Source organism: Passer domesticus, chromosome 1 (genome assembly GCF_036417665.1).
Source record: "Passer domesticus isolate bPasDom1 chromosome 1, bPasDom1.hap1, whole genome shotgun sequence".
Lineage (NCBI taxonomy): Eukaryota > Metazoa > Chordata > Aves > Passeriformes > Passeridae > Passer > Passer domesticus.
The window spans coordinates 149,732,104-149,756,280 of NC_087474.1; the positions used below are offsets into that span (position 1 = coordinate 149,732,104).

Consider the following 24,177-nt stretch of genomic DNA (forward strand, 5'->3'; position numbering starts at 1 on the left):
TTTTTTTTTTTTTTTACTTGATCAAAAAAGTGGCTAACAGCATGGCTAGATCCATGCATGCTGCCAGTCTGTGCATCCTTCCCTGTGTGGGTTACTGGAGGTGCCTGGTGTTCCTCTGCTGCTCCTTATCCCTTCTCCAAAACCCTCCTTACCAGAGGCTGGGTGCCACATTGCTCTGTGCACCTTCAGCACAGCAGCCATTGACCCCAAGTGAGCCATGTTTCACTGGAGGGCCAGGAGGGTGGTCCTCCCTTTGCAAGGTTGGTGTCATTCTGGTGGTACCACTTGCTCCTTGCCCTCTTCAGGGTACAAGCACACTCAGGCCATTGCCTGAAAGGTTTGAGCAAAATCTGTCTGGCTGCATGGGTTGAAAGTTGTTCAGTTTATCCCTAAAACAAATTTGCCTGCATGGGGCTGTTGTCAGAGACAGTAATGCTTGTTGTTGCTTGTTGCTCCTGAGCCACCAATTGTAGAACATGTAGCTTGTTGCTCAAAATTGCCATTTTTACCATAGTGTTAGCAGAGAGTTTTGAAGTATATTGACTGGTGAAGACAGCAGTATTTAACACCTTTTTTTTTTTTTCTACTTCAAGGCAATTTACATTTCATAGTCCTCCTGACTCCCGTGTTAGCAGGGAGTAAACTCTTTGGGACAAGGAGCAGGGCTTGTTGGGTTTGTAGCAGTGACATTGTGATTGGAGAAAAACTGTTATCTGGGTAAACCTTCTTGCCACAGAAATCCTGCCTAGGAATCATACAGAGAAATGACTTTGCATGAATAACTCAAAAATGCTGGAGAAGGTATTAGGATTGAGATGATGTAGTGCAGTCAAACTGTATCTTGTTCTCCTCTAACTTATGTAAAGCAGTTTTGTCTATCTTGGGTTATGTGCGTGTTCTTTTCTTGTTTAAAGTTCCAGAAATCTACATGGGTGATCTTAAAATTGGATGAGTATTGTGTGAAAGCATTTCTGAGTTAAGTTGTAACCTGAAGCATAAGAAAAAGGTTTTCTTAACTGGCTGTAGTAAATTATATTTGAAGCAGTGTTGCATGCCATTAAATATACGGTGAATCCCATCTGACAGATGTGCCAAAAAAAAGTCTGAGATAATGTGACCAAAATGTCATGCAGGAACAATATTCACATAAGAGAGTAATTTCCTGGAATATAATCCTCAGGGATTGTAAAATTAAATTTGAAAATGTATCCCTATTTCTGTCTTGCCCCTTGTAAAGTAAAACCACTGGAAATTAACTCCTTGGTGGTTCTTACAGCAGCTTGTGAAGATGTAGCTTCTCATTGGGTCTCTTTTTCCTACCCCAGCTTTACATGCCAAGGAGAAAGTGAATCCCTGCACCATCCATGGTAGCACACACTTGTAGTGCACGTGATGGAGGTTCCCCATAGAGATGTGGATGTTTTCTGCTTTGTTCTTTAGGTCTGCCAGATGTTTTTCAAGTCTTCAGGTTTCCTGAAACAGTGACCATTTTGGGCAATACCACTGCTGCCTATCAATGGGCAGAAAAAGTCTGGGCTTGTTTTGGGTTTATTCAGGGTATATGCAACTAGAAGGCATTGCATGTAGTTAAGTGTGTGAGGAACTGGTGCTGGCACTAATGGTGGTGTTCTCCAGGGACCTTTTACACCTTTAGAAAATGTATGATCTAATTATGGCAACTATCCTAAAACTGTGGTAATTAAACTTAAGAGATCATTGAGGTTGTAGGGTATGGTTTTCTGAGTTACTTCTGAACCTGTCTCTAATCTGTGTTTTAAACATGGACTTCAGCTTCTAACTAATCTTCCTTAGCTTCCACTGTGTTAGTCAAGCAGCTAACTGGGACCTCTTGCAGGCTCCAGTTAGTTTGTACAGTCCTTATTGAATTAGACTGGAAAAGCACTGTGGAATTTGAAAGAAAAGCAGAATGTGGAATCGTGATCTTTCCTTTTTATGAGGAAAGGAGGAAGACTGTGATCTCTTTATCTATGTGAATCATCAAATGACTAACAAAAATACAGGAAAAAATGTATTTTATCATTGCTGCCTTGACCAGGATTCTGAGTTGAAATGGGCAGGCCTGGAGGCTGGGCAGGAGTGAGGGTCATGGCAGTTCCTGTGCATTTGGCATGGGAAAAGAGCCTGGAGTCCTGACCAGGGCCCTGCTGGTCAAGGCAGGCTGGCCCTGCCCCGTGGATTGCAGAGCAGCAAGGCTGCCCTTGGCCATTTGAGCTAAACTCAGAAGGATTTCAGGAGGCTGAGGGCAAAGTTGTTTCTTCTTCATTCTTCCTCTCCAAGCCCTTACAGTCCTTTTTTGCTGATGATTTCTTTCTCTCTCCCTTCTAAGCAACCCCAAAATCAGTAGAAGTGCAACCCAACATCTGCTGTTTTCATCATCTGCTTACAAATTGCCCTTCCCCTCAGGAAAACCCATCAAAATACCCATGTGCACACACACACACACAAAACAAGCTTACAGTCCCACCAGGATAAATGCTGTGTTAAAATCACACATGTAATATCATCAGAGCTCTGGTTTAAGCAGGGCAGATGGAAAATGCCCTGCTGACCTAGTGCCCATTAAAAAAAAAAATCTGTACCAAGTGTCAATGGGCTGCTTTCTTCTTTCCTTTTCTTTCCTTTTCTTATCATTACTGTGCTTTCTCTTCAGAAGAAGTTCAGTGCTGCATTAAAGGGATTACAGGTTCTTTTCATCTTACCTCTTTTTTCCCCCCAATTTTGCTTCTTCCCAGCAAGCCTCAGGGGTATTTTGGTTTGGGGATTTTTTTTTGCCTTTTTTTTTTTTTAAAGCAATTGATTTATAGCTCTCCTACCTGCTGGGAAAGATTGACCTGCTACTGAGTATCTTCAGACAGCCCTTCTTATGAGTCACTTGGGACTGAAAGCAAGGAGAGGGACAGGTTGAAAGGTGTTTCTTTCCTGATGCTATTTACACTCTAAAGAAACAGTGATGGCATGTGCTGGTTTCATATAGCTGGATACACATTGTGTGGCTGTGTACCTGCATCTTGAAATGGGGCTGTCCAAGGAGAAAAGACCTTTTTTTTTTTTTCCCCTCTACCAACATCCTCTTGATTTGTCCAAATCTGAATTAAATCTGAGTGCACTTTCTTCTTTACTCTTTCTCTCATACTGTGCTTTTGGTGAATTTTTGCTGTGCAGTTTAGTTTCACAAGTTTCAGGCTATGCTTTGTTTCCTGTGAAACACGAGGTGTGGATTCCATCTGGAAACATTTCAGTGGGTCATATAATTTGTGGTCCTCTTCTTTTGCTGCCCTGGTCTCTGTGTGCATGTCTGTGGCAGGGGACATGAGGAGGGCAGCAGTGCTCAGCCACCATGCAAGAAGTGAACGAGGAAGGATGCCCTTCACCTCACTTGTTCAGGGCAAACTTGATGAACCATGGAACCTCTTTTATTGTTCAGCCTGAAAAGATAAAACCCTGTCAGTCTGGACAGGGTTGCCTTTTTTTCCCTCCAGTTCCTGCCATCTTGATACCAACACTAAATTGTTTTGCCTTCAAAGGAACAAACCTGACATGCCAGGATGGTTGTTCTTCATCCTTTCTAAAGGATGAATCAGCCAGCACTGAATTTCCTCAGACACATCTTCTGCTTTCATGTGTTGTTCTGAAAACACTGACCTCAGCAGCTGGGCTGATTTATTCCACAAAAGGAGGAAAATCTGTCTATTCTTGTTTGAATTCAGTTTTAAAAGAACAAGATCTAAAATTAAGCCAAATTATGAGAAAAAACAGGCCCTTTTAAAATTAGCTTTCTTATACCTAATATTAAGGCTATTTTCTCACTTGCTCATGCAACAGCCAAGGCCAAGTTCCATGGACATTGCCCTGGAAGTCTGTTAGTGTCACCTTTTCATCATTAGGGAACAGCCAGAGATGCCACGTTTGAACCTTGGCAAGTGACAAAATAAACCAATAAAGATTTACACACTGGCCCTGCTCTGAAGATGAATCAAATGTGGGGCTGACCCATCCTGTCTCATTTCTCCTGTCCCTTCTTGTCTGGGGGTGGTTTGGATGGAATTAACTGATGTGAACTGCCAGTATTTGGAGAGAAGGGGTTCAAGAGCTGATTTCAGCAGCCGGATCCAATTTCTCAGCAGTGTTGTGTACAACTGGGCTGTGTTTCATCATATTCACTTTATTAAAATAAGTGTTACAAGAGGACTGCTCAGTGACAGAGTGAGGATTTTCCATTGCAGGCTCTGCAGTCTTTTCCTGCTTCCTGGCTCCCTTTCCTTCTCTTGCAGTACGACACATGGGATAACTTTGCTTTAGAAATAATATTTTTTTCAAAAAGGCAGCAGAGGCCCATGGCCTGCATGAGCAGGGTGGGATTTTAGGGAACAAACAAGAAATCCTTTTCTCTCCCCTCTTAATTTTAACTAATTTTATCCTTTAATTTACTGTTGTGAGTCCACAGGACATACCAGGGAAACAGAATGAACTGGATCACATACAACCTAATTCCCCTCCAAGCCCAAAGCAGCCCTGCTCTGCAGGGACTGCCTCTCTGGAGCATTTCTGGAGACCACACAAGCCAGGAACTGTGTGAACAATTTGTCTGGTTTCTTCTGCCTGAGCTTCCTTCACTCTGTGAACCTTGTGGTGAGGGTAGAGAAAAGAAAAGGTGTTGGAGGTGAAGCAAGACAAAGAAATCAAAAAAAGGAACTTTGGAGAGAAAAGACAAATGTAATTCAGTTTTGTTTTTTTTTTTTCTTGGGCTCCTCTTTCAGGTGAGAAGCCTGCAGTAAGTCTTGACCTAGTTCCCTGGATATCACAAAAGTCTTGAGCAAATGTTCATGGGTGAGTGTTTCCCTGCCAGAAGTCAGCTGATCTGCTGGAAATGATGCTGTCCACATGAATGTCTGTTTTGTCAATGCTTTTGTTGGGAAAGAGGTCTGAAACCCAGGATAGTTATGAGAGGTCATGGCTGATGGATGCTCCTCTGAGATCTGGTTTCAAGTCTCTGCCATCTCCATCCTTACTGATGGCACTATTGTTTGTCCCCTTCCCTGTTTCTTATTTGGATTTTGAGTTCAGGTCACTTCAAATAATAGCATCAGCTCTTGCTATGGAACATGGCTTTTCCTAAACTTCAGAAACTGCTGTGTAATTAAATTTTCACATAAAGCTTCAGAAGAAATAACCCAGGACCACTCCAGTCTGGGCTGTCACAATGGTGAAGGCATCCTTGCAGGTGATAAGAGAGGTAGGGAGTGCTTCTGAGATGAGGTGCAGAGGAGGAAGTCTGGGGAGCTGGCTTGTGGGTCAGTTTTGGATTGCCTGTAGTGACACAAGAGGTTTGGCTATGTGGCTAACTTCAGGACTAGCCAAAGACAAGATCCTAGCTCCCACGTGTGTGGGGATGCTGAATTGCTGAAATTTTCATCAAAGAGCATGGGCAGGGGTTGTGTTTAGAAGGAAAATGTGTAATTGCAGAGACGAGCTTGGGAGCCTCACTGTTTTCCAGTTGGTCCTAGCAGAGCATCAGGGAGCTCGTGGGTGCCCTGCATGCCTGCCCTCCACCCTGGCCAGGCTGCCCACAGCAGTGGCAGGTCTGTCTGTCCTCCAGAAGGAGATGCCCTCAGTGAGCATCCTGCTGTTGCATGTGGAGACCATCTAACGTGGCCTAGTGCCTTTATTCCACTTCCTTCTGTGTGGAGAATTATTTGGGGTCTACAAAGATACTATTTAATGCTGTTGAGGAAACAAAATAGATTGATTGGGCTTTACAAAGCAAGCAAACCAACCAACCTGCAAATGACCCAGCAGCTGGGGCTAAACCATGTTTCAGCAGTGAGGCTGTGGAAGTGCTGCCTTTCCCCAAAGTATTTGGTTCCCAGGGGTGACAGGATTGCCAGGGTGGCAGCAACAGCCAGAGCTTTGCAGCAGCTCTTTCCCTGCCCTCCTTTTCTGTGCAGCAAAGTCTGTGGAGAAAAGCACGCTGGTGCTGGTGGGTTGCCATGGAAAGAACTGCCACGTGGCACAGAGTTCATACTGGAGTGTTTGGTGGCTGCTTCTTTACAAGGGAAGTATTTTCAGAAACATTATAAAACCAGGTGACCATCTAAATTAACGCAAGCTGGTCACACAATCAGTGTTTTTTGAAATTATATCATTAAGGGGTTTTTTTTGTTTGTTTTTGTTCCTTCCCTTGGAAGGAGCGCGCATGTGTTTTGGCCAACAAATGCTGAATATTAGTGTCACACTGGATTTGGATGGCTGGATGGTTGGAGCCTGTTTTGCAGCTCTGAGGAGAGAGCAGGAAGGAGGAGGGTTTGCTAGAGACAGTGGGGTGAGCATAAGCCCTGGGCACGCTGCTGCAGGCCTGCTCCTGGCATCCCAGAAACAGGAAGAGAAGAAACCAAGTTCAAAAAAATACTTAAAAAAAAATTAAACAAATACCCTTCAGTGGAAAACTGTTTTATGGAGCAGTTCTCCTTTTCTGCGTTTCTCAAGTATTGCTCAAGCATCATTGTTACAGTTTCTTCATCTGGAGGAGCTATGAAGTAGCCCTCAGGGAAATCCAAGCACCAGGGAGACAGAGAGGCTGATGCCTGGGCTGACTGTGGCTCAGAGCAGAGCTGGGAATAGTGAGCACGTGGGGATTAAAATGTGTGGGAGGAGATGGGAGGAGGCAACTGCCAAGTACTTTGTCACACTTAGGTGTTCTGATGGCAAACCCTTCCCCTGGTTAGAAATAAATGAATGGGAGATTTAGCCAGGTCTTCTCTTGTTATTTTCCTTGGCATTTTATTCTTCAATATAATAATAATTTCTCCATGTGAAGCGTGGTTCCTTTTGGGGTTTGGGATTATAAGGGGTATTCTGTGCCAAAGCATCTAGGCTATGAATGGTCCAGATCAAACTCAGTTATGAAAGTAGGAACTGTTTTGGTCAGTACCTCTTGATGCTTCAAATGAGAAGTAGAAGAAACTAAACATGTCCTTCTTTGTGTCATAGGCTGTGGAAAGTCTCCAAAGGCTTGGATTGTGCTAATCTCAGTGTATTTACAACTGTGTCGATTCCTACTATTTTTTAAGACCTATCAGGTCTTGCTTCCAAAGGTCCTTTTTGCTCTCTTTTGCTGTATATTTCCAGAATAATCCCTGGTTCTTTTGAATTAGGATATTAAATAGTTTGTGAATGATTCAGTAATCATTTCCTCTTTGTATTTCTGGGGTGAAATGAAAATGCAGAGACATTTGCATCCTGCTAAATACCACTTTTTTTCAACAGCATAGTGTTGGGGTGTGCTCATCCTCTGTCCCCTACATCCCATGTTGGCATCCTTTCCCAGAGCTCCAAGATGCTGGCAGCTCCTCTCCTGGCCTAGGGACCCTCATTGCAAGGGCCAGTTGAGGGAAAGGTGGGACAGGCTGAATTCAGAGCTGCTGCATTGAAAAAAAAAAGTTGTATATACATGCACACACAGGCTGGCAGATCAAACACAAACAGAGAAACATTGCACAAAGGAATCACATGTTGTTAGATGAGATCAGATCAGTCTGACAAGTTTCTGGCCTCTTGAAGACAAGAATATACCTGGAAATTGGAGACCTTTATATTCAGGTGGTCTTGTAATAGCTAGGTGGAAAATGTTGTGCAGAATCTGAGGGCAGAGCTCTGGCACTCACTCAGACTCATCCTTGCAGCAAGTCTGGGTAGAACTCACCAGAATTCAAGGCTCCCAAAAGCAGTGAGTGCTCCCCACTGGCCTGCAGCCCTTGATAGGGAGGAAAGGATCTCATGCTGGGGAGGGGGACATGTTTGGGTTTGTAGGTTGCAGTCACTGGGGAAGTGTTTCCAACCCAGCCATGGAAACCCAGCTCTGTGTGACAAGGGGGAAGGATTGCACTGTGCGCTCCGCTTCTGGCACGGACAAAGGTCCTTTGTGGCCGTGCCAAATTCTCCCGGCAGCAAAACTGTTAGTGTGCACAGAGGGCAGTGGCTGTGCCCTGTGACAAATTACAGCAGCCACGGGTGCTGCAGGGAGGAAGAGGAAGCTCATTTGATCCCGTGATCTCCAGGGGGAACATGGCGTTTGTGTGCCTGCCCATAGGGACACTCAAACTGTTCATACCCACCCGAAAGCTCAGCGTCCTGTGGGGCAAGACAGGCCTTTTCCCCATAAGTAAGCACAGTTTTGAAAGGTTTTCTAACTCTGGGGGTTTTGTTTGGCTTTTGGGGGGGTTTAATTAAAAGTTATATTTATAATCAGTGATATTCCTAAGGAAAAGAAATATTTGGTTGAGAGCATATTTGGATGTCTGAAGAAATTAGAATAGTGTAACTTGGTGAATAACTTCAAAGAGCTTTTGATTTCACATTTCATAGGATGTAGACATCTGGAACATCAGTGATGCTTCAGCTGGTTTCTGATGGCAGACAGGAGTTGGTGTCTTGGCCTTGTATTAGGTGCCTCGAATGTCCAGTGAGCAGAGGAAAGTGTTATGTAATCTGCAGTGAAGGGAAAGCATGCAAATGTTGCAAAAGGATCCTGCTGGACTTGTTATTTATTGTCTCTCAGCCTCTTCTGTGGAACATGTGGTAGGTTCTCTGTCACACACTTGCACCAGGGTTGCACTGAAACCAAGTGTTTTGTATGTGTATGAGGACTGGGTGCTTACTAAGAGAAGGAGAAATAATGAAATACACTTTGAAAAAAGTACTGAGATAAAACTTGTTGGTAATAAGGGGGAGATTATACATAAGGTTGACCTAAGTGGGAATTGCAAGAGATATGAAGTACAGCAGATGTAGTAAAACAACCAAAAAGCACAGGTACAGCATGTGATTCAAATGACAGAAAGTGGTGTAACTAAGCATCTTTTAGATGGTCGCTTTTTCAGATTTGACTTCAGGGCTAACTGAGGAACTTACCAAGGAATAATGTGATTCATGCTAGGAATGCTCAGCTTGTATCACCAACAAGCAGAAAAAAAGTGTGCTCTTGACTGAAAATGGTGTGGGTCAACTCATCCAGGGCCTCCAGAGAGAAGGGAAGGGAACAAGTGCATTGATGGTGACTCTGTGTGAGATGGAGCTGTCATGAGAAGATCTTTGTTCTGTGGGAACCCTCTCCAAAATACTTGTTTTTTCCAGAATTTTGGCAAAAAGCGTAAAGGGGAAGAGTTCTTGAATTTCAGGATTCAAGCAGAGGAAGAGCAGAGGAGTTGGTGTGGTTTGCCCATGGTATGCTTTGCAGCAGCTGCAGAGGAAGGGAGCTTTTGTTTTGTGTAAGGACAGGGGGAGGTTTAGCAGCCTTGGCAGAAGAAGCTTCTCTCTTGTATATGTGTACCTGGCCCAATGAGTGATTTCTGAGAGAAGGCAGAGGAGTTCAGACCTTTTATCTTTAGACTTCTGCTTCCTCCCATGAGCCTCCTGGTGAAAGTTGTGGTGGTTTTGGTTTTATGACTTTGGTGCTTTTTTGCTGGGACCTAATCTAAGAGTATCAGCCGCTTTCACAGGGGCTGTTAAATGTTTTCCACTTGTGAGCTGGGAGGGTAACCTGAATTTACTGGAGATTGGAGCAGTAACCAAAAACCTCGATGCAGTTTCCAGCCCTGCTTAAGACCTTGGGTAAGGCATGATTTTTGCACTCTGATACCCAGTTTTGGTGGCAGCAAGCTGTAAATTGACTTGGCCATTTAGCAAAGCTTCTGCCATGTTCTCTTCGTGCCTTAATTGCCCATTTGAGCAATGGGAGTAATAGCAGTGCCTTAACTCACAAGCCTGCTGTGAGGATAGGTATCTTAACAGCTCTAAAGCCTCCAAATATTGGACCAGTGGGATCCTGTGATCACCACAGGTCATTAACTATCTAAGGCAGGCTCCTACATGAGGGGAAAGGACCTAAAAAATATATTTGTTTTACATGGTGGGTAGAAGTGATGTCACTGCTTTTAGAGAAGAAAAGCCTCTAAGTGTGGAACTTAGGTTTTTCACCAGGCCACTTTTAAAACACTCTTTAAGTGTTTAAACTTTTCTTTAAGCAAGCAGAGCACAAGAAAAGGTAATGTAAAATGTGACAAGATGAGAGTGAGTGAAAATTATTTACAGCAAGATATTTGCAGTGCCCCTCAGTTGAACCAAATCTGTTCATCACCAGGAAGATGAGGAGACCAGACTGATGCAAAGCACTGCCTGTGGAATTCTCCCAAGCATCTCACTCCTCTTAACCAGCAGCAGCCCTTTCCCGTGTGCTGCTTTTTGTCTCTGTCTTGGCTAGGAGCTTGGCTATAGTCATGACAAAATTGAGTCAGGTTTGAGAAAGGAAATGCCTTCCTAGAAATATTGGGGTTCATCTGTACCACAGGAGTCTCCTGATAGAGCAGGTCACTGAACTGTGTGAGTTAGGCCAACAGCTGACTCTGTGTGATTAAAATTGGAGCTGCCCTGAAGTGCCTTGGACATCAGATTGGTTTGGTATCCCCTGGCTGAGTTTGGAAGTCACTGGGTGTTCAGGTCCTGTGAAAAGTAATGTGAGAATTTCCAGTAGTGGTCTTGTTTTGAAAAAATTGTGCCCAAACTCCTGCTTATGGAAGTGTTGAGGTGAAACATTTCCATTTCATTGCTGGGCAAGTATTCAGTGTGGAGGGCTTCAAGACATCTTTGTACCCCAAACCCAGCTTTTGGGTTTCTTCCTTCAATAGCATCTGGTACTGTAGCTCAAGAGTTTCCATTCAGGAAATGACTATTTTTGGTTGTTACAGTCTATAAGCCAGACTTGATATTTTAAAAGGCAAAATTACCATGTACTGAAGCTTTTCCCAGTAGTGCAGAGGTTCAGGCTGTGTAAGCAGTGTCAGTGGAGGCAATTTGAAGCTGTTGAGTTCATCAATGAGTGAGTGGTTAGGGAAATGGGGACAGGAGAGAACAGCAGTGCTTGTGGGCCACAAGTAAAATCATCCTGTGGCAGGAGATGTTATGCTGCTGTGCTTGTGGTGTGTTATCCTCCAATCTGTAGGTCTCACTGGGGAATGTGAAGATGCACAGAAGCCATTGAGGAGGGAGGAAAGAGGTGCAGTGATTCATCAGCTGTACAAATCACAAACCATCTGCCTTTTTCTAATGCATCGTGAGTGAGTCAAACGGGGAGCTGTGCAGCTACAGACACAGGTTACCAATGTTTTCTGTTCATTATTGAGCTCCTTCCTCTCTCCTGGGAGTTCCATAGACTCTTTCAGTGCTGCAGTTGTGGTGAATGAGGCTGATGGAAAGGCTGCTTCCCACACTGGACAGAGTTGGCCCAAACCTCCCATAGGTGTGTGTACTGCTTGTCTCGTTGAGACATGGCATGCTGGTGGCAGAAGTTTTTACCTCTTTTACCCTTTTCTTTCCTTTACCCTCAAATTTAAATGCTTCTTAGAAGTGGTCACTAAAACAGTCTTGTGGCCTTAGCCTTCTCCCCTTCCCCTCCATCAGGACCTCTGGGGGCTTTTTTTCATTTTCTGCTGTGGTGTGTGCCATGTACATGTCAGAGCCAAGACATGTGGGGCTCTAGGGGCTACTTCTTGAGAAGTGAGAGCTCTTGGAGTTCTTGAGAAATTTAGAGCTCATTTCTGCCTTGCAGCCTTGCAAGAGGCACACCTAGAATGTGCATGTGATTTTTGTTTTCCCATTGCAATTCACCTACTAAAGTGTTTGAGTGCCTTGGTAATTTTATTTAGGAAGAAGTTGACACTCAGCTGACTAAAGGCAGGGTGCTGTGGTTCCCAGAGCAGAAGAATTTGAGAAGGGATCCAAGTAGTGTAAGAAGTACTAAAGCAGGAAATCTTCTGCGCTGTTGCTTAAGTTTTGTGAGCAAAGTAAGAAAATTGGATGTCTTGATTCTGTCACAGCTCATGTTCTTTCTGCTTTGGAAGAACGTAACTTAGAGTGTCTCTATAGTAACAATAAAATCTGAAGAAAAAAAAATATGTGATAATATATAAAATATATAGTTACATTGGAAGTGTGTACAGCTGTTCCTTGTCTCGGTGGCAATGTTATGGAATGACAGATGACATGAAGGAGAAAGTGGACCAGATGTTGCTGTGAAGATATTTGATCTAAACAAATAAGACATTTTTACTAAAAACTGTTCTAAGCAAGGAATACTTATTTTGACATACCCACCATTTCCCAGAAAAATACTGCTCTTTAAAGTGTATCTGAAAAGAAGTTAAGCTGAACATTCTAACAGGATAAACTGGTTTTTTCTGCATAAAATAAAAGATACATCCAGGGTTTAACCCACTAAGCTGAACAGATATTTTTTTACTTTGTGTCTGTGAGTCTCCTGTCCTCCTACCACATGATGCTGGATGAAAACTCAATATGAAAAATTATTTATATCCAGTGACTTTAATTTAGTCCAGTGATGAGAACTCAATGAGTTGCACAGACAAGTAATTAAACTTATTAGAATGAATGTTTTTATAGCTTTTCTATTTCTCTTGTAAGAAGTCTGTTGGTTTTTATTTCTCTCTTCTGAACATGCAAGTACCCACTCTAGGAGTAAACACTGAACACACCACTGATTAAAAGAGATAATTTTGACAGGGTACATAACCACTGTTTTGGTTCTTGCTGCCCCTGGAAGACACCAGTGGAGGGTGTTGGACAGAGGATCAGCCCAGCCCCTCTGTGGGTGTTGAGAACATTTGCTGATGTACCTGACTGTATCTTGCATGGGTTGTTCGTGCATCATCTTGCTTGGAAGAGTTCAGTTTGTATTCCTCCTTCCCAAAGCAAGAGAGCAAGGCCTCAGCAGGGCGTCCACCATCACCTTCTGGGGTGTGAGCGCACAGTCAGGGGCCACTGGGATTTGGGGTGCTTTTGTGTCCCAGAGCAGGGCAGCAGCCAAGTCAGGTGTCCAGCAGGACGTGCATGCTCGTGCCTCTGGCAGAAGCAGACACTGCAGAGAAAAACAGCTTTTCTCAGGCTGCCCCAACTTCACAAACCAGTGGGAGCTGCAGCAACCACAGTTACCCACATGTCCCATTTTGTGTGCAAGCTGTGGGTTGCCAGCCCTTTTTCTGGAGGAGGAAGCAGTGGCTGGGAAGGAGGGAAATGTGGATGATGTCCCCACCTTGGCACTTGAGTGTTCTTCTCCCTCCTGCTCTGGTGTGTGCCCTCCTGGAAAAGGACCATCTCCTGCCTTCATCAAGATTAAGGCCAGTGTCTTAGGTGGAATAAGTGACTGTTGCTACAATATAAGTATTTTTTCAGGGCATGAACCAGTTTGTAAAGTGCAGTTTCTAATCATGAGTAGATTTTTTTTCAAAAAGCAAAAAGCTAGTCAGGCCTAATCTAGTTTTTAGCAACTGAATTAAGCCTGCATTTAAAAAAAGGCAAAAAAAGTAGGAGCCAGTGATTGCAGATTGCATGCTGTGAATTTTCTATTATAAGTACCAATGTTCAACTTCCCAATTTCTGGGAAGGGGTTGGCCTCTTGTGTTCATACCACCATTTTCCCCACATCTTTGGCTAACAGCAGCTTGAATGAGAACATTTTAGTTCAAAAGAACAGCCTGTTAGCAGTGTACTCTGAAATAAGCCTATTTCGTGGTGCTGCCACACAACCTATTCAGGTGAAGCCTACAAAGGGGTTTTTTTCCCCAAAATACCCGTGTTTTTCAGAGTAAGTTTTTCTGTCTCTACACAGTGGTCGCATCACAGCTGAGCTATTAATGTTAAGAGGCAGCTTTCATGTGATTAATTTCATCATGCAGTTCTCTGGGATTTTCTACAGCTGTTGGTACCTTTTAAAAACCCTTTAATTCTACCCTCAGCCCACCAAAACTTTTGATTCTTGTTTTATCTTAGTGTTTTTACAGAGTCTCTCAGTGACTGTGCTGTAGGGGGGTGCAGGGCAGAGCTGGGATGTGCACTGGCTTTGCTTCTGCCCCCATTCATGTGCTGACATCCAGTTTCACAGGACTTGCTGCTGGAGAAGTCAGGATTCCCAGAGGCACTTTGGTTTGCTGATCACCTTTGAAAGGTGTGAGTCTCTGATCCTTTAAAGAAAGAAAAACTATCGATTGCTGCTTTCCTGTAGAAAAATATTCATGGTCACAGCATCCTGTTACAGACCTCTGTGTGGGAATTTTTTTATAATTAGAAATGTCTACACCAACATATGCAAACTTTCCATTTTATTTTTTCACGTCTGCAAAAATTGCTACTATAACAGTCTGTATACCTCCCCTTTAATTGGGATTTATTCAGCTTACAAAAAACTGTAGAGGTGTTGGAGCTCTGTGCTGGTCTGATTTAAATGCTGTTTAAAAGCTCTGCCCTAATTCATAAAACCTGCCTTTCTTTCTGTGTGGGTTTTTGGTTGGTATTTTTTTGGTAAATCATTGCAGTTGCAATCTATCATGCAGGAATTATTTGCCCTGGTTTGCTTCCACTTATTCTTCTGTATGTAATTAAGCAATGTTCTTAAGTGTTTTATCACAGAGGAGAGCAACAGCATGTTTTTTGCTGTGCTTGCTGATGTGCTTTTTGATATTACTGTAGCAGCTGCATGCTGAAAGCAGTTGTAAGGAAGGAGGAACATCACCCTAGGCATGTTTCTTTTTTTGCACAGTGAAATGTGTATCTCCCCTCTCATCCCTGTGTTTGTAGGAGAAAAATGTTACCACAGCTTTACTGTGCATGAATTCAGCGTCTCTGGTGGGGGAGCAGGATGTCAGCTCTGCCCTGTGCTGCTTCTGTTTGCATTGCTGCAGCCTTTGTGGACAAAGAGTGGATGGTCAAGGGGGGCTTGTGATGCTGTCAAGTAATATCAGCTAGTTTCTGCTCTGCTCTGAACTTGAACATGACTTCTGGGCAGCCACACAGTGTTAAAATCTGAGAGACAGAGGGACGCAGCATTTGCATCCAGGGACCCACAGGCTTGGAGGGTTGTGAGAGGAGATGGCTGAAGATACCCAGGAATGAGCAGAGTCACTGGGGCCCCTCACGGTGTGGTTGGTCACACGTCCTGGAGGGGGTGGCAAGTTCTCCAGCTCAGGAAAAAGGATGCAGGTGGTGTCTCTGCCTTAAGCACAACCTGCAGTGTTTGCAAGGTGGTGATCAGCAGGTGGACGCTGGCTGGTGACCAAGGGCAGAGCATGGCATCTGTGTTGAGCTTTGCTGAGATCCACTTCCTGTGAAATAAAGTGGGATGGTATTCCAAAGGAACCCAGGGGCTGAACAGTTTGTGCCCAAGTCCTTGCTGGTGAGCTCTGTGCTGTGTTCCTCCTCTGTTACTGCTGCTCTGTCCCCAAGCTGGGGAAGGGGCCTGGGAAAGCTCTAAGGAGGAGTTTTTACCTTTGTGATATTAAATGTCATGTTCAGACAAGGGGGGTGTGGGTGTTAAATTACAAGGGTGTAATTTGCTGCTGCTTGTCCTGTGTAGCAGAGAGGATGCTGCTTGTGGAGACTGAGCTCCTAAGGAGTAAAATAAAATGTTTCCACCCTCTTCAAACATCAGCCAGCCCTTGCAAATGAGCACTGCTATATATTTGTGTGCTTGTTTGCAGTTATCCTCATGCTGGTGGTTTTCCCACTGCTCATTTTCAAATGAGGCCAGGTGCTGGGAATTCTCTGCCAGCACAGGGTAGAGCAAACAATGCAGCAAGATGGAAAAAATAAAGAAAGATTTTATTGGCTAATTACACAAGTGTCCCTAAAGTGTTTGATTTTTTTCTGTTTGTTTGTTTTTAAAAGTGAAGTTTATCTGTGAAAAGTAAAGATCCATTTGCACTGCCTGTGAGGTTCAACTTCTTTCAGCCTCTGTTTACTTTACTCCAGCCCTTGGCTGAAAGCAAGGTGCAGCACAAAGCAGTGATAATGCTGATGTACTTTTTTCTTTCTGCTAAAATATAAGTTTTCCATGCTTTTTAATTGGACATACTTTCAAATTTGGTTGTCTTTAGACAGCCTTTTCTAGACTCTTGCATGTTTTTGGTATAAAGGAAAACAAGCAGCATCTCTCTCTATTTCCCTCCTGCCCTACCTCTTCCCCAGCCACAGCTCACAGGATTTTGAATGATGCTTTGTGCAACTGAGCTGTGTCCAGGTACCGTGGAAAATTCCTGCTCTGCCACCACCTTGGAGGAGCCTGTGGGAACAGCAGTGCAGAAAAGAGTTCAGTTTCTACCGAGATATTTGTCTTTTGATGTGGTGGAAGTAGTGTGTAAAATTTAGCTATAGGCACTAGGTAAAGATGCGAGAGAGTGAAAAGATTTCAATATTCAGCAAGAGAAACCTTTTGGATTTGTTTTTATCATTCCTTAGCTTGCACTGTACAGTTACCTTATGCTGATGGAAGGTGGCATTGCTACACAGGCAAGCGTTTTCCAGTGCCAGCCAGGCCTAAAAACATGGTTTAATTTTTCCTGTGTGATTCTCTGCAGTTTCTCCAGTGTGGGGCTGGGATAGGAAATCTGGCATTTCCTCAGTCATGCACAGAGTTGCCATTAAGATCCCACTTCATTCTCTTGTCAGATGCTCTGTAGCTATTTTGACAGGGGTTCGATTGATCAGAGGACTGTGGCTGGATTATTTCATTATTTAAACAAATTTCAGAAATTAAATGAAAAAAGGTTAGGCCCTCACTCATAAGTGCTGTGACACACTTGTGGGGAGATAAGTTTAGAAGAAGTCATTGCTTCTGACTTGTGTGCTCCTGTCCTGCATGGCCTTGCTGAATCAAAGCAAATTTAAAAGTTTTTGTTCCTGCACACGGGTTCTCTGTGGTTTGGTTTAAACCTCATTCACAATGACAGATTCTGCATGGAGCCAAGCACTTTTGTTTTTCACCTGGTTGCCTTTTGCTGATTTGTGCATTTGTTCATTTTAAAAGAAAATTCAAAATATGAGATTTTTTTTTTTGTTTGGACCCCCTGCAGTATGGGGAGAAAAGCAAGAGATGTGGCAGGTGAGCTGGAGGGAGGAGGACTCTTCCCTCCCCATGCCCAGTGAGTACACAGTGAGCTCACAAGGCAGCTGCTGACTGCACCTCACTCCTGTGGGCACTCCACAGTGGCAGCAGCCCAAGAAAGAGGTTATTTGTCCACAGTCCTGTCCATAACAAAATATAAGGAGAACAGAGCCAGCTTTAGGGGCAGAGGCTGACCTGACCATGGTGCAGCCCTGCCTTGAATATCAGATGTGGGTTTTGCCCCTTGAAGGAACACGTGTCCTGTGCACCTGGCTCAGGTGGTAAGGTGCAGCTCAGGCTGCCATCAGGATGTGCCAGTTGCTGAGCCTTGCATTGGAGGAGCTGAAGTGACATCCTTTATCAGTTTTGTCAGGAGCAACACTGCATACTTAAAGCTGTCTGCTGGGGCTTTGATTTTCTGGCAAGTGGCTCATGTTTGAAAGCTGTGAGATGCTCTTGATGCTTTCTCTAATGTTCTGGGATGGGCTGCGGCAGTCCCTGCAAATGTACATTGTGCACCTCCCAAGGATGTCTTTTGAGGGAGGAGAGGGGTCCAGTTAATTTTTGGAGCTTTTTCTTTATTTATCCCAAATGACATCCTTACTGAGGTCCTGGAAGAGACACTGCTTGGAGATCCCAATAAACTCTCCTTGCTCAGGTAAGTGTTGAGCTTCTCCTCCTCCCCATCATCCATGTGTGGGTTGAAGGGACAAAGACAATCTGTAGCTAGTTATGAGTTCCCAAGACTACAAATCATAGACTAAAAGTCATTTGTTTCTTTTACTGACCTCTAAAAAGAAGCATTTGATTTGTGCTTGATTTCTGTGGTACATCATGATTCTCATGTGGCAGAAAAAACTACTCAAAGTGTAGGGTTAGAAAGCCAGCAATTAGACATGCAGAAAACCACTCTGTGGAAAGGAACAAGGAAGAGAAGAAACAATCTGTACAATTTTCTGGAAAAACAGTAGCAGACAGAATTGTTCATCTTTTCACACATTTAAATATGTTTTGAAGGGACTTTGGTCCTTCCTCTGTATCAAGCATCCTTGTTTGAGGTCAGTCCTCATGTCCTCATAAGAGTTGGGATCTTGGTGCAGCAGAGAGCTTGCTGAGCTTCCAGAGACTGGGGAATTCAAAACATTTAGTCTGACTTTTAAGAAACCTTTGATTGATTCAAAGCTGTAACCTAGATGTTTCTCCTTCTCCACTCTTTCTCTTCCATCACATTCCTTTATGTTCCTGGCTTTTTCTTCCTGTGGAGGTGGGGGGAAGTTCAGTGAAATATAAATAAGCCTTGCTCTGTCTTTGATGTCCTTTGAATTTTCTTCCTTTTGCTGATGTTGCCACATGAATTTTGCACGAGGTCATGCATTAAAACAGGGGCAGACCATTAGGTGCAGCTGTGGCCTGGGAGGGAGAGCAAGACTCAGAGGAGCATTCCAGGAGCCGCGGCTCCATCTTCATTGCCCTGGCTCAGGACACTCCCTTCTCTCATTTAGGAAAGTCAGTGTCACAAATGTTGTGGGATCTACGGGGAGGAATGAGATGACCTGATCACCTTCACCCTGTTCACAGCACCAGCTGGGCTTACAGAGCCCATTCTGCCCCTGTCTCTCATCTTTTGGCCTGTTTCAGCCAAATTTGGTATAAGGGAAGAAGCGTCAAAGCAAATTAATTTTCTGCAAGCACAGTTGAAAATGGGTGATCAGGAAGATGGGCATTGGGACAGTTCTATGTTTGTCTCTAGCTTTGGATCCCACCTGCAGGGGGATGAAGCAAGTCACAGATCACAGCCAAAATATCTGTGGAAGGATAATTATGAGGTGAAGTAGAAGGGGAATTTTGAAGGAATATGTGGAAATATAGAGAATGTTCAGTGTGATCCAGTTCAGTGGTAAATCAGCACAAATGTACTGAAAACCAGGCATCATTGCTTTCACTGTTCTTCTGTTTATCTTTAAAAGGCAGAAGGAAAAAAAAAAGGAAGCAAGAAAGGAAATGTTGGCTCAGAGGCAGATGCTTTGGGGAATGCTGGTGACAATGTTGGTGGTCCTAGGTTAGGGAGAAATAGCACTGGGTCACCCTGACCAAGGCAGAGCCATAAGCCTGTGGGCAGTCCCATTCCTGTTTCACAGAGCTCAGCAGATATGTTTCCCAGGGAAGCACCTGGAGCTCAAATGCACCCTTGAAAGTCAGCCAGCTGCTCTGATGCTTCGCCAAGTGTGCAGGAGCGTGCCTGGGCTGTGTCAGGGCTGGGCGGTGCAGGGGTGGCAGTGGCTGTGAACACAAAGCACTGTGCAGTTATGCAGAGGCATCTGCGCCATACTAAATGTGCATGGGATCTTCTCCATGGTGTGTTTGGTGTTTCACAGCCTGAGTTTCACAAGAACCTTATCTGTGAAGGTGCTGTGTGGCAAATTTGCACACGGAGTGTTTCGTGTATGGGGAATTGCTTCATGCTGGGTTTTTGAGTGCGTGGAGCTGGGAGCTGCCATCCCTGCTCTTATCCCCAGCTGGAGCTGCTTCCTCTGGCAGTGTTTGGTTTGAGTTTCCATATGTACAGGAATGTGACAGGCAGAGAGCAGCACTGTGCTCTGGAGACCTGCAGAGTGTTCCTCAGCTGCAAACACAAGCGAGGAGCTGGCGGCTGCTTTCACAGGTTCTCTCATGCCAAGGCTCCAGTGAGAGGAGCAGATACAGGGACAGCACTCAGGTGGTTATAAAGTCTCTGCTTATGTTGGATGTGTCCAGACGTGACTGCAGTGATATTTTGTTAGATCTTCGTGTCTCCAGTTCTGGATGCAGCTCATCATTTACAATCTTCACAATAAGCAAATGTGCATTTGGTTAGACATGAGATCATGGTTTGGATTGGAGATGATCTTTAAAGATCATCCAGGCTGTCCCCCCTGCAAGGGTAGGGATATCTTGCATTGGATCTCCAGTTCAAATTCTCCATTTAGAACACTTCTGCAGAACTCAGTGCAGGCCTGACCCACTCTGCAAATCCCCACTTTCCATCGTCCTCTGGTTTGTAAACACCACTGTGTCTCCCACTCAGTTCCAAGAAATTCTTGATTGTTAAATCTGAGTTTTGTGTCAAGACCGTAGTAATATTATGGAACCAGAGACCACCTGACCTGGAAGTATAACAAATTTGAATCAGTGGTAAATTTTAAAAAGCATCTTGTCAAATAAGGAAGTGACCTTTTTAATATTTTATTATTATTATTAATTAAGCTCTTTTGACAACTAAATTGTTCTTTTTCCCTCCATCCAGTCCTGATGAGTGTGTGTAGATCCTAAAAAGCTGGTGTAATTTTTCTTTGTGCTTGTTCTGACTGATGTTTGCCTCCTATCCTTCAGAAAATACATTTTACAGAATTCTTGCATTTGGGAACTTTCAAAAGTCCTTCAGCATTAAAAATAAAGCTTTGAAATGTTTTGATTCGGATTTTTTAATTCTCTAGGGAGTGGCATGCACAAGTTGGGACATTATTGGTGGGGTCACAGAAAGGGACCCTGTTCAAGAGGTATCTGAGGGCTTCTGTGGCCTTTGGTAGCTATTTCTGTCAATGTTGAGTGAGAAGTTGTGTTTTAAGGAAACTTCTTGTCTGGAAAAGACTTGATAGGACTCCACAAATCCGTTGTAGTTTCCTGCTACAGTTTCTTTGAGCCCACCTTTTCTCAAAACACAGACATTTGGAAGTGTTGATTTACATTAACTCTTCTTTCTGCCATTACTTTTACAACTAAGGCAGATCCTATAGCTTTATTTAGAAATCACCCATCATTAGTAACCACAGTCATTTAGTACTCATATTTACAAGGTAAGTGACAGTGGGAAGTAATTAAGTTTAATATAAATCACACTCAATTTCAAATCTGCAGACTTCAAAATAGTAATTAATAGAATTGCAGCTTCTATAAAAAGATGCAGTATTTATAGTACTATCTTTTTTTCCTAACTAAACACATTGAGTCTAGTGGAAATTAAAATTCCCTGTCTGTTCATCTTATTTGTTCCAGTCATTTTCTTCCTGTGGTGCACTTCATTGCAAATTACCCATGACTTTCTTCTTTTTGAGAAGATTTTTGCCTCTTAAAATGATGACGTGGAGGAAGAAGTGTTCTGCAATATCCAAAATACACACATGCCTTGCAAATGCATGCACCTTGAGCTGTGGCTTTCTGCTAAAACTTTGTTTGATTGATCCATGGCTAACAACATGTGCTTTGTTTCACAGGTGTCATGCAGCTGACAGGTCTACAGGCGAAGCTGAGGGTCACAGCCGAGGCAGAAATTCTTTAGACAAAACAGAGGCCAATAATCAGGGAAGTTTGGAGCTGTTTGCAAGATCTACCGAGTTGGTTGCTCGTCCTGTCAAAAGAAGCCACCATCTGGGACAGCAGCACACTGCCAGCAGCTGCCATGGCCAGCAAAAGAAAGTCCACAACTCCCTGTATGGTGAGAACTTCTGAAGTCGTGGAGCAGGAAGGTGCCGAGGGCGCAGAGACTCCTAAAGACAAGGGGACTGGTGCATCACAGCAGGACTCAAAAAAAACCTGGCCTTCAGAAAACTCAGTCAAAGACTGCGAAGTGGTGGAGGCAAAGCCCCCAGGTGAAAATCAGTCTAAGAAACCCCAGGGTGGTTATGAGTGTAAGTACTGCCCTTACTCAACACAAAACTTAAATGAATTTACAGAGCACGTTGACACTCAGCATCCAAATGTCATTCTCAACCCCCTGTATGTCTGTGCTGAATGCAACTTCACAACCAAAAAATACGATTCTTTATCTGACCACAACACAAAATACCACCCGGGAGAGACTAACTTTAAACTGAAATTAATTAAACGCAATAATCAGACTGTTCTAGAGCAGTCTATTGAGGCCGCCACTAACGATGTCACTGTCACAAGCAGTGGGCTAGAAAATGCAGAGTGTGACGATTCACAGCATGGGGGAGTCAGCGCAAATAAAGCGCCCGTGATGAAACTGGGAAAGCCTAAAGGGGAAACCAAGAAGGGATCTAAAAAGCCAGAAGAGGGAGGCACAGAAAACCACGTGGATGGCGCTCTGCCCCGCATCATAACTGAAGCCACTGAAGCTATTGCCTGTATAAATGGGGACCTTCTCCATGATGTGTTGGCCCATGTCATGCCCTCTGTACAGCTGCCACCAAATATCAACCTTGTCCCCAAGGTCCCCGTCCCTCTGAACAGTACCAAATACAACTCTGCACTGGACACTAATGCAACCATGATCAACTCCTTTAATAAGTTTCCTTACCCAACACAAGCAGAGCTGTCGTGGTTGACGGCAGCATCAAAACATCCGGAAGAGCAAATCCGAATCTGGTTTGCTACGCAACGTTTGAAGCATGGTATAAGTTGGTCTCCTGAAGAAGTGGAGGAAGCAAGGAAGAAGATGTTCAATGGTACTATCCAGGCAGTTCCCCAGACCATCACCGTCCTGCCAGCTCCTTTGGCAACTGCAAAAATGCCACAGCCCATCATCCAGACAGCTTTGCCTTGTCAGATACTGGGCCAGACTGGCCTGGTTTTGACTCCTGTGTCAAATGGTTCAACTGTTTCCTGTTCACCAATTACACTTGCTGTTGCCCCAAACCAGGGACAAAAGAGGACAATACAGACCTTATCGAGTGCCCCAGAGGCCAAGCGTCCTCACATAGTTCAGGTGCCTGAGATTCCTGCCAAGATGACTGCTGTTCCAGCGACCCCAGCCAGCGAGCGGAAAAAGACCAAGGAGCAGATCGCAGAGCTGAAGGCCAGTTTCATGGCAAGCCAGTTTCCTGATGATGCAGAAGTCTACCGGCTTATAGAGGCAACAGGTCTTTCCAGGAGTGAGATCAAAAAGTGGTTCAGCGACCACAGATACAGAAGTCAGAGGGGCATTGTGCAAATTCCTGGTGATGCTTTAGGGAAAGATCAAATCGCACCTTCAGCTGGTCGACATGGCCGGTCATTTCACCCATACACAGATTTTGCCCCCCAAAGATTCAAAGAGAAAACTCAGGAGCAGCTTAGGGCCCTTGAGGAGAGTTTCTTAAAATGCTCTTTTCCTACCCAGGGAGAATTGGACAGACTTCGAGTGGAGACTAAGCTGAGTAGGAGGGAGATAGATTCATGGTTCTCTGAGCGGAGAAAGATAAGGGACAGCATGGAGCAAGCTGTCTTGGACTCAATGGGATCATACAGAAAAATTAAGGATCAAGGAACTCCCAATGGTGCATTAAGCCAGGCAGAACTTCTGGGTAGCTCTCAGCTCCCTGGTGCTTTATCTGGGTCCTCCACCACATTGAAGAAAACACAAGAGCAAATTCATCTATTGAAAAGCACGTTTGCAAGGACCCAGTGGCCATCACCCCAGGAGTATGACCAGCTGGCATCTCAGACCGGGCTCACGAGAACTGAAATAGTTCGCTGGTTCAAGGAAAACCGGTCTTCACTAAGAACAGGGTCACTTAAATGGATTGACCAGTACCAGCAGCAATATGCTGGTGATGGTCATAACAAGCAAAGCCAGAAAAGGAGCTCAAAACACATTGAGAGTCCAAAGAATGGTAATGAGGTGTCTCGGCAGCATTACCAGGAGCATAAAAAACTGAACGAAGAGAATGGGGGGAAACCAGTGGTGAGAGCAAAAAGAGACTGCGAACCACTGAAGGACTCTTTGTTGGGGAATCAGGCAGAGGGTGTGGACAGGCTGGAGTGCAACAACAGCCACGATGGCCACGGCAGCGAGGAGAACGAGGAGCCAGCAGAGGTCAACTGGGTGGAGGTGACGGTGGGCGAGGATGACGCTGCCTCGGACTGTACGGACAGCTGGAGCCAAACGGCCCCCGAGGGCCACACGGAGCTGCCAGACTTGGACTCTGAAAGTATATCTGGAGACAATTCCCACGTATAGACAGGTAATGCTGAGGGTGCCCTGTTTCTCTGAGCCTGCCTTTGGCGGGGTGTGCTTCCAGCATTCTGTAGCCCCACTTCAGTGTAAATCCCTGGAGCCCATCCCTGCCGGATGCTTTGTTGCCTGCTGGATGCCCGAACAAAAGGGAGACCCATTCTGCTTGTAAATTAAAGCCAACTGCATGATAGAGGAGGGGTTAGTGCCATTTGCCTTGGTTTTTGTCTGCTTGTGGGTCAAGTCCTGGATAAAGGTTTTTTTTTTTCCTTTTTTTTTTTTT

At 44.4% G+C, this 24,177-nt stretch overlaps 1 protein-coding gene across 9 annotated transcripts in view; it reads left to right on the plus strand.

The window, feature by feature from the left end:
* Positions 1-24,177, plus strand: part of ZHX2 (zinc fingers and homeoboxes 2) — a 74,854-nt gene that overhangs the window by 44,496 nt on the left and 6,181 nt on the right. For 7 of the 9 annotated variants that reach the window (XM_064395915.1, XM_064395879.1, XM_064395888.1 and 4 more), the window contains one exon: positions 21,214-23,904. In XM_064395915.1, coding sequence (XP_064251985.1) covers positions 21,399-23,900 — 2,502 coding nt within the window. In that variant the 5' untranslated portion in view covers positions 21,214-21,398 and the 3' untranslated portion in view covers positions 23,901-23,904. Of the gene's footprint in view, positions 1-4,778; positions 4,849-8,078; positions 8,180-21,213; positions 23,905-24,177 lie in introns of those variants that run through there. The other 2 variants (XM_064395895.1, XM_064395943.1) reach the window with 2 other exon arrangements.